The 10,591-nt window shown below is 50.6% G+C and overlaps 1 protein-coding gene across 1 annotated transcript in view; it reads right to left on the reverse strand.

Moving 5' to 3' along the window:
* LOC308051901 (uncharacterized protein) overlaps nucleotides 1-4,611 on the reverse strand; it is a gene marked incomplete at both ends in the record, with an annotated part of 28,780 nt that extends 24,169 nt beyond the window's left edge. Inside the window, one exon of the mRNA XM_080362550.1 lies at nucleotides 4,509-4,611. Within this exon, the coding sequence (XP_080218676.1) occupies nucleotides 4,509-4,611 (103 nt within the window). The remainder of the gene's footprint in view (nucleotides 1-4,508) is intronic.
* Between the last annotated feature and the right edge of the window lie 5,980 nt (nucleotides 4,612-10,591).

Below are 10,591 nucleotides of genomic sequence, written 5' to 3' on the forward strand. Positions count from 1 at the left end.
CAGAGGGGTAGTGTACAGCAGCGAGACAGCCTGGGGTGCTGCCAAAGCCTATTTGCTTGCTGTTTGCAGGGTGTTCTTATAGCAGCACCTGTGCCACCACAACCCCTCCAGAGCTTCCCTCCTACCCCCACCCGCTGCTGACGAGGAGCTGAAGACATGCAAGGCATTACAGCACCAACACCATCTGCATTCAGGCTTCTGTAACTGCTCAGAGCCCTTTCTGGTGGCGTTTCTAGTGATTGCTTGAGGGTAAAGCCTAGAAGTCTCTGCTTCCCCACTGAAAGGGGAAGAGAAGACACTTTCAGTCCATGTCTTTTTTAACCTCAAGAACATCGCTGAATAAAACCCAGTTCAGCCTCACCTCTCCAATAAGCAGGCATCTAGTTACCACTTGGGACTCACTGAGAGAAGCTAATCTATGACTGCTGAGTGCAATAGAGATGTACAGATTAGGGGACCAACACCTCTGTCCTCAGCCTCTGTCTTACACTCCATCCCCAACCACTTGGTAACATTTGCATGGGAAAAGAGCTTGTGTGAGCAAAGGAGCCTTTTCTCTAACCCAGGGTGGCTGTTTGTGTGGTTTGGTGGGGGCCATGGGAAGCTGCATGGCACACATGAGTCAGAGGGTATCAAATCTGCTGCAGTTTCACCAGGCTGGGGCTCACCATCTGTGCGAAGGAGACGGATGCACACCCCTGTGCGTGGGGGCACAGGGCACTGCTGGAGAAGCGGGGGTGCTCAGAAAGGGGAAAGAAATGTTCATCTTCTAACGTTGTAGGGACTAATGGCATCCGGGAGGGTAAAAATACAGTCATCAGACACTGTTTTTTACCCTGCACCATGGTATGCAGAGAACCACCCACAGGCCCTCCACCCCCACCTATAAGAAAAAGGCTGAGACAAGTGAAATTTCAGCATGGAAAATATGGTGTAGATGTGAACAAATAGGCACTTCTGATAACACATAATGTGTGCTCACTGCAAAGTGGAGAATGCTGAATGGCTAGGCAGGAGTGGTAACAAAAGGTTAGTCTATTTGTCTCATATAGTCAGAGATTAATTTTTCTGGCTTTGTTCTCGCTTGTTCCTTTTTTTTTTTTTTTTTTTTGGTATGTGTGTGTGTTTTGTTGTTGTTTGTTTTTAGTTTATGATTTTGAATGAATAACCTCCTTGTTAATATTGTTTAATACACATGAATATAGAAAGCATTTTACAGAAATATCTGTACTGCCTGTCCCTTCTGCAAAAGGGTTATGAGTCTGGCAGGCAAAACAGAGCCCCAGCATGCCCTAGAAGCAGAAGTCACAGAGGATCAGGAGAAAGGAGAAAGAGCTATGCTGGTTATTCAGGTCAAGGTCCTGGGTTCAGCCCTTTGCTTACCAGCAAAAGATGTACTTTCTTACATTATATTATCACAAAGAATAAAAGACCAGGTGAAATCTAAGGAGGAGCAGGCAAAGTTCAACCCTTTTCTCATGGCAGCTCAGCACCTAACAGAGGTGATAGCAAAGCATGCTGGAGTCCTGCTGCATTTGATGCCCTGTGCTTGCTGAGAGGAGCTAGGAAGAGCAAGCACCATTACCGCCAGTGAAGAGTGGTATTGCAAACCACCAAGAAGACACTCATGGTTCTTAAAGCATCTCTGTATCCGTTGCAAGCAACCAAGGCTGCTGAGTGGGTCTTTAAAAGTAACGAGCAATGTGAGGGTGGGGAAGGGGCTCAGGGTGGGAGCAGTGCCAGGGAAAGGAGGTGGCAAAGCAAGCACTGTGAGGACAGCAGGGCAATGGTGGCACTTTAACCTGCACTGTTTTGCCATGCAAAAGGGCATCTGACAGAGTTTTAAGAACAGGAGGTGAAACACTTGTTTCCTGAATCCTCGCTGTAATTTGGTAATGGGAGGGAGAAGCACGGTGGAGCAGTCACCTCACAGTCCAAAGGCTGTCCAGCCCCAAGGCGCTCCTCCACAGCATCTCTTAGTGTTTGTGACCCCCACAGCATTTTTTCTAGGTACTGTTGGAAATTCGAGCCCCTCTAACACAAAACCTTTCAGATTGAGTGTGGCCTTATTTCACCTAGCACTCTCCCACTCACCAGGCATTACAGATAGTCTTCCAGCTAGGGCTTCGAAATCTGCCACCAAATCACTGCATAATGTCAAGCAAGACTGAAGAGAAAGAAACCAGGGACAGCCTGGATCATGGTCTCTGACTTTGCAGGGGAATCACCCCCAAGAAGCTTGTCCACCTGCCTCACAGGCACACGGGGACTGTAAGGAGATGCAGCTTTCACACAGGCGAGGCATCTCAGGAGAGAGAAAATCCCTCTGAGAGGAGCACAGCAAGACAATAAGGTGACAATAGGGCAATGAAACAATGCACCCTGCTCAGTGCACGGTGTCTTGGTGACGGGGTGTGCAGAGCAGCATTACTGTACTGGCTCACACTCATACCGCAGGCACCGACCACATCCTCTGCCTGCAGCTGCTCTGCTGTTACCCAGGCTCCTGGCAGCACCATGTGTGACCCCACTAGCACCGTGTGCACCCCCACCTTGCCTACCCAATGCTGGGACACAACTCTGCCATCTGCCCTCATTTCCTTGGCAATTGCTGAGTCTGTGGCCCACGGTGCTTCCCGAGAGTCATTGTAGCTCTTCAGGAGCTGGCGCTGCCGGCCCTCAGTGCTGGGGATGGGACAAGTGGAGGAAGCTGGCCCAGTGGTTTTGGCATACAGGAGCCCTGCTGAACAGGGACAGCCCCACAGTGACCGGTACCCTGGTCCCTCCGGTGTGAGGGTCTTTGTAAGTGCATGGAAAGGGACAGCAATATGAAGCAGGAACAGTTTGTCCCCTGTCCCCACTGGGCTGTTCTGCCTCATGGGTTGTACCCTACATCTGCCAGGGTCATAGGAGATGCTCAGGGATGCCTGGGAAGTGGGACGCTTGGGGCCTGTCTTGTTCCCATGTTCCCCATCTCCGCCCAACAGCTTTACCCTGCCCCATTGCCACTGTCCGCCCCACAGAGACCTGTTGCACACTAACAGATGGGTTGAATACTCCTGCCCTATCCTGGTCACCCTCCTTGTCCTGTCTCTCAGCAAGGGAAGGTCCCTGATCCACGAGGTGTGGACTTTGGCACAGGTCCTTGGATGGACTGAGCTCACGTGCTGCGGGTGCAGGCAGGGCTGCCTGCGCTGCTGGGTGCAGCTGACAAATGCTTTTGTGTTGGTTCCGCTTTACACAAATACCAAGGTGAAAACTCAGCAATAAAATCTCTGCTGCAGGCAGCCCCAGGGTTCTTCAGGGCTGGCTGAGTGACCAAGATGTACAGAACGTGACAAGGGTCTGCTGGCCACCAGGTCCCCGCTGCATCCTACCATGCAAGGTATGGCCAGATCCTGGCCTTAGTGAGCACCATGTGAACAAGACACAGGGCCACACCATACCTGGGTACTGTTGCACACACTAACCTGGGAGGACATCTTCAATGAGGGATCTGGGCAAGGGGAAGCTACTCTGGGCAGGGTAATATCCTCTGTTGCAGTTTTAGCCCTCAGTTTTTGAGTGACAGTGTTCTGTGCTTATGCTCCCTGCAACCACGGTGACACATTACCCTAAGAATGGGCTCCTATGGTCCATATCACACAGTACTGACAATGACAAGAGTTTTACATCAGCAACTAAAGATCCTGGTCCAATTCCATGGCCTCTATCATAGCCAGGGTCCTTAATCAGCAGGTTTCTCTAGCCTCTGCCAGCCCAGATGCATCCCTGCAGCAAGTCAGGACAATATGAGTAGAAGTTAGTGTAATGATTTTCATCACCCAGGCCCAGCAAGATGAGTTTAAAGAAATACTCCAATTCAGAGAGATGAAGACCAATGCAAAATCACAGCCCATGAACCACAGCTCAGATCCCTGGCAGTGCTGCATGGCATTGATTCACCTGCCTCCTGGGAGGTCAGATAACATGTGAGCCTGAGATACCCACTAACTGACTCTGCCAGGATGGAAGTGTGCAGCCTGCATAGGAAGAGCCCAGCCCTGGGGCTGCCCTGGAATTCTGGCACCAAGGAAGCCCATTAAAAAGCGGTCCCAGCACACTATAATTCCTTTGGGTTCTCCTGGACACAGCGGGGCTCAGCTCATGGCTTCAAAGGTTTTTGTTCGGCACCAGCACCCATATCCACTACAGTGAGGACACGGCATCTGTGCAAAGAGAGATGGCTAACTGCTGCCCCCAGGGACACTGCCCCCTCCACAGAGGAATGATATGGCCCCTGTGGAGGCTTTCTCAGCACACCAAGGCTTGCTGCTCTCCATCCCCAAACAGAGCTTCATTCCACCACAACCCATCTGATACTTGAGTGTCTTGAGCCCTGGTATGGACATTAGCTCAATTTCTCTCTGATAAAACTACTGCACCCCGCATGTGGTAAAGATACACAGCAACCTTGCATCAGGAGAGCAGCAAAACCTTTTGCAGGGAGAGGAGTGAGCACTTCTTACCTGTTTCTGGAGGTTCTCTGGAGACATGCAGGTCTGGCTCTTCCTGCTCCGTCACTGCCAGCAGAAGCTTGAGGACCAGGAGAAATGTCCATCGTAAGTCCATGTTTGCTTATGCACCTGGGGCAGGACTGAGGTCTCAGCCCCAGTGGCTGCCTCACAGCACACCAGTCTGATTACAAGAGTTGTGAGGACAGAAAGGAAACAGCCACGCAGAGAAATCACATATGGTGCAAGAAGCTTCCTCATTGGAGAGGGAAATTCCGCCAGAGTCAGTGCTGCTTTCTTTCTCTTCTGTGCACCAGGGCAACTTCACGCCCCTTTTGCAGTCTTGTTGCTCTCTGATCGCTCATCTGAGAACCACAGTTTTCAGGGTTTGTGGAAGGAGCAGCTACTAGCCACAGCAGCTGGGTTGTCTCGTCTCCTGGAAGAGATCTCAGCTGTGAAGAAAATTAACTCTGTCTCACAGAGGTGGGGCTGACAGGTTGGTAGTTCCTGGGGTCCTCCTTTCCACACTTTTAAAAAATGCATGTGATGTTTCACTTTTTCCCATCACCAGGGACTTCACCTGGCTGCCACAACTTCTCAAATACTGTCCAGAGTGGTTTTACAACTACATCATTCCTTCAGGACTCTGGGATGCATGTTGGCAGGTCCCATATACTTAGCTATGTTCAAGTTCCTCAAGTGGTCATGAACCTGATTGAGAGTAGCCCTGCCAAGAAGGACTTGGGGGTACTGGTGGATGAAAAGCTGGATGTGACTGGTGATGTGCGCTTGCAGCCCAGAAGGCCAATTGTATCTTGGGCTGCATCACAAGGAGCGTGTCCAGCAGGTGGAAGGAGGTGATTCTGCCCCTCTGCTCTGCTCCAGTGAGACCCCACCTGCAGTCCTGTGTCCAGCTCTGGAGCCCTCAGCACAGGACAGACATGGACCTGTTGGAGAGGGGCCAGAGGAGCCACAGAAGTGATCCAAGGGCTGGAACAGCTGTTGTGAGGACAGGCTGAGAGAGTTGGGGTGTTCAGCCTGGAGAAGAGAAGGCTCTGTGGAGGCCTTATTGTGGCTCTTCAGTACTTAAAGGGGTTCTATAAGAAAGATGGGGACAGACTTTTCCGCAGGGCCTGTTTCAGTAATTCAAGTAGTGATAGTTTTAGATTAAAGGAGGGTAGATTCAACCTAGACATGAGGAAGAAATTTTTTACAGTGCGAGTGGTGACACACTGGCACAGGTTGCCCAGAGAGGTGGTCAATGCCCCATCCCTGGAGACATTCAAGGCCAGGCTGGATGGGGCTCTGAGCAACCTGATCTAGTTGAAGATGTTCCTGCTGATTGCCAGTGGCTGGACTAGATAAGCTTTGGAGGTCCCTTCCAACCCTAACTATTCTATAATTCTATTGTTATTTATGAACTGTGCTGGTTCATGACTAGGGTTTTGCAGGAAGATGTAGCTTGCACATTCACATGGTGAAGCCCAGCAGAGACTACATCAGGGTGACCCTCACCTTGTTACTGCCTGATAAGTACTGTGATAAAAAGGACTTCTGAAGTGCGCTCATGATCTTAATTACCTGGTAGTGCCTGCCATGGGCAAGAAATTAGATGCTTGGAAGAAGCTGCCAAAAACCCTGGGGACCTGGAGCCGCAGTGCTCTAGCAGGTTGTGTTACCAACACATGCTGGGAGTGGGAATGACCATGAAGGGGTGAGAAGGTGGCACAGACATGGCAGTGAGCAAGGAAAGGGCTGCCAGTGAGTCTCTCTCTGCAGCTGGACGTTGGTGACACTGGCCATGGCAGCAGACCGGACCACCAGAGGTGGCACACAGCAGGAGTTGGTGAATTTGTGCTTCAGCTTCCCCAGTCACTCAGCAGCCCTTACTGGATGTGCTTGGCCTGCATTCCAGCTGAAATACACAGCTGGGAGAAACACAAGCCCTGAAATATTCTCTGAGGCTTTGCAGCAGGGCTGCAGCTCCTTGTGGTGTCCTTCCTCTTTATTGTGTTCTTCAGCAAGGGCCAGTGCTCCCAAGCCTGGGATCAGGCTCCGCTTTCTGCTGATGCATATCCTCCGCTGGATTGGTGCACCCTGCAACACCTTTACTTGGCAGCACTGCACAGACCAGCATGGGGTGACCCTGTCCAGATACACACTCCCCAGTCTCCCCAAAAAATCTGACCATGAGCAAAACATGGCAGAAGTCATTTATTTTTTTCTGCAATTTTTATTTCTTTCTGCAATTATGGTGCTTGAGGGCGGATGCTCCGGCAGTCTTTTACCTCTCAAGGACAGAGCTGGAGTCTGCCCAGCAACCTTTCTTGTGCCCTCCCATGCTCAGAAAGGCCATTTCAGCCTCTTCTCCCTTACCTGTGCTTCATCTCTTCGTACAACAAAACTGGTAGGACCACTGGTTCCCCCTAGGAACCAGCCTTCTTATTTACCTCGCTTAGATACGAAGCTGACCCATGGAGAGTTACCGATACCCAAACACACTTGCCCTGGCCAAAGTGCCCTGGGGCTGCAGGTGCACAGTCAGGACCATGCATTGCATCAGGATACAGCCCAGAAGGTAGCTGGGAGGTGGTTGTGCTCTGCCTTGGGTGGGAGGTTTGTGGGGTGGGGAGAAGCAACGGCTCTTCTGCCTCCAACAGCAGCAGCAACTCGGGCGGGACCTCTCCCTGCCCCTTGTTGCTGCTGGGTCTTTCAAGAAATAATCAAAGGGCTGTGGAAGCAAGTCATCTCAGTAGGAGTAGGTTCCTAATTTGGAGCATCTTTGGAAAATGGGTAGGGAAATTTCATATATTAAAAAGAACTAAACCAATCACATCCCCTGTCCCTCTGTTCACCACTTCCAGCACAACCATGGTCAGCTCCTATATTAACAGTACATGGCATCTACAAAAGCCCTTCATTACCCCATGTGAAACCTCAAAAGCCATGAGGAAGTGTGTCCCAAGCAGTTGCCAGGAAGCCCTCTCGCTCTCTCACTCTTCACACTTCCCCTTGCTCCACACCAGAAAAATCCAGCCCTGAGCATAATCCAGGCTCTTGCACAGAAGATGAGCACTGTTGCAAGGTGGTGCCACCTTCCCCAGCAGGTCCAGCAGCTACATGCTCTGGTCACACAAAGCAAACCCAAAGCCACAGAGCTTTAGCTTATTTGCAGTAAGACAGGACACAGGTGTCCCTGGGCTTCTTGGTTTGGTAGGTCCCACTGTCTCCCTCATGTCATCTGCTGCAGAATGCAGCCAGTAGACCTGGCACAGCTGGGAGGATGCGGAGGGTGTGTTTAGGCAGGGCATATTTCGGCAGGGCGTATTTCAGCAGGGTGTATTTCAGCAGGGTGTATTTCAGCAGGGTGTAGGCAGGGAGCTCCATCTTGCTGTGATGCCAAGGTCCAGGCATACTGCCACGCACCTGTCCCATTTTGCCACAAATCTCCCAGTGTACTGGCACTTAAACCTCATTTTGCAGCAAACTTGTCACCACGGGAGATATCCTTCCCCTGTTACGAGAACATGCTCTCCTGTCAACCCTACGGACTTCATGGCAGATTTGAAGCTCTTTATGTGTTTGCAAAAAGGACTGCTAACTGCTTCTACTGGCTGTTCTTTGCTCTCTTTTTTCTTCATCTTATTGAGCTTTTACGTCTTATCTGCCTGATACTATTTTTTGTCATCTATAAATGACTTCACCTCTTTGAAGGCCCTCTCTGTGTCAAATAACCTCTGGCCCTGGTGGTTAGTGCTGCTGGTTCCTGTCTACTTTTAGGTACCAGGATCCCTGAAAGGCTACTTTAAATCTTTGCAAGGTTGCTGGACACTGTGACCATGCTGCTTCTTTTAGATTAATTTTATCCACATTTCCTCATTTCTTGTATTTCCCCTTTCTGAAACTGAACCAACATGCCACTGGACTTTTCAACCTTTGGTGATTATGCAGAGTCATGGAAATTAAGCATGTTGTGGCTGTCACCGGCAGGCAGCCTATTCCTGATAACGTGCTCAGCCCAGTTCAGCACAGAGCACAGTTCCCCATCTTCTTCCCTGGCCTTGTGGTGCATGTGGAGGAGCCACACACCAACACTCCATGTGCCTCTGCCTGGTATTGCCAACCAGCCATCGGGATGCTTGAGGACCAACAGCAGCAGTACTTGCCTTTCACAGAATCATAAAATCATTTTGGTTGGAAGAGACCATCAAGATCATCGAGTCCAGCCATTAACCCAACACTGTCACAAAACCATGTCCCTAGGAACTTCATCTACACATCTTTTAAACACCCCCAGGAATGGTGACTCAACCACTTCTGTGAGCAGCCTGTTCCACTGCTTTGCAACCCTTCCTGTGAATGTTTTTTTTTTTTCCTAATATCCAATCTAAACCTCCCCTGGTGTCCTGTTAAAAAAAGACCAGTTCTCTTTTAGTGATTTTTTCTTTCAGCTAAGTTCTTCTAGGTGGCTATAATTTTCTGAGGTTTAGCCTGCACATTATTCCTTGGATGCTGTACTCAGTGCTGATAAGAGACCAACAGAGTGCTGAAGAAGCTTGTGTTTAGATTACTATGGTAACCAAGAAAGACTGATAAGTTTTCCCATGTTCCATTGTGAGAGGGGCATGTTTGAGCAGGGGTGGATGGAACAGGTGACTAGAACTGACCAACAGAAGTATCCCATTCCATAATCGTCATACGCCCTATATAAGAGGGTGATCACGAGGGTCACTCTCTTCAACCATGGCCGGCACCTAGAGAGCACCCTGTCTGTCTGTCTGCCTGTGATCTATGGGCCTCAGGCCCTGCATCCTGCAACCAGGTTCCGGTTTGCTGTGCAGTCCCGCTCATGACTTCTGGGGTCCTGAGCTGCACCTGCTGGAGCCGCCAGCTCTGCACACCCAGCTCCGCTGCTGAGTGACGCCAACTGCACATCGAGCATTCGAGAGTGGTTTTGTATATTTTGTATATATTCTCTATTTATTAGTAGCATTCCTTTAAAACTCTCCAACTTGAAGTCTAAGTCTCTCTTCCTTTCCTCTTATCTTTCCAATCATCTTTCCCATCTAAAGGAAAGGGGTGGCGGGAAGTGAGGGGATAACAGGGAGTGTCTGCCATGGTTTATTGCTGCCTTGCCTTAAACCGTGACACCTGGTGCAACTTGAGGCCATTTCCTCTCGTCCTATCACTTGTTACTTGGGAGAAGAGACCAGCACCCTCCATGCTACAACCTCCTTTCAGGAAGTTGAAGACAGTGATAAGGTCTCCCCTCAGCCTCCTTTTCTCCAGGCTAAACAGCCTCATTTCCCTCAGCTGCTCTTCATCAGACTTGTGCTTCAGACCCTTCACCAGCTCCATTCTCTCCTCTGAAATCTTTCCAGCACCTTTTGGTTGGGATCCCAGCTCCCAAACGTTATCTCTGGTGCAAAGAGGTTTGCATCTCTCCTCTTTGCATCTCTCAGTCGCTGAGGCCACAGCTCAGTGGATGTGCTCCTGCCTTTTCCCAGCCTACTGCCTGCAGATGGAAGGTGCTGCTTGCACCCACACATGCTATTCCCCTGCATGATGCCCTCTAGGAGCAGCACCTGGCTTGCCAGTCCTCACCTGAATCTCCCCTGTCTCATCACCCATGGACCACGCACAGCTGCTTGTGCACAGAGACTGGTTCTTGGGCCATGAGCATCGCGGTAAGGGGAAACAGGAGCTCTGGGGCATGAAAGCCACTCATGAGTAATGCTGCCACTGAAGTTCATTCAGAGGAAACATCATGGGTTTCATTGTATACATGGGGGCACTGAGGCAGAGAGGAAGCCAGCGAAGGGGCCAAGGAAGGAAGTGTGCACGGCAAACACCAGTTTCAGCGCTCACTCCCAGGACGGTGTAACTGCAGCTCTGTCCTTCATCCCGCTGTAAGGGAACCAGGCTGTGCCTCAGCCTCTAGTCCTGCCTCAGCACTCCTGGGCTACTGCCATGAGCAGGGTCACAGCGACTAAGGACCTGTGAAACCACCCCGGTGACCCCGAGCTGTGACAGCCACCATGCAGGGAGCTGGCCTGTCCCCAGGCTATGCTGCAGCTAGGCTAGTCTGAAAGCTGGAT

Source organism: Nesoenas mayeri, assembly GCF_963082525.1.
Source record: "Nesoenas mayeri genome assembly, chromosome: Z".
Lineage (NCBI taxonomy): Eukaryota > Metazoa > Chordata > Aves > Columbiformes > Columbidae > Nesoenas > Nesoenas mayeri.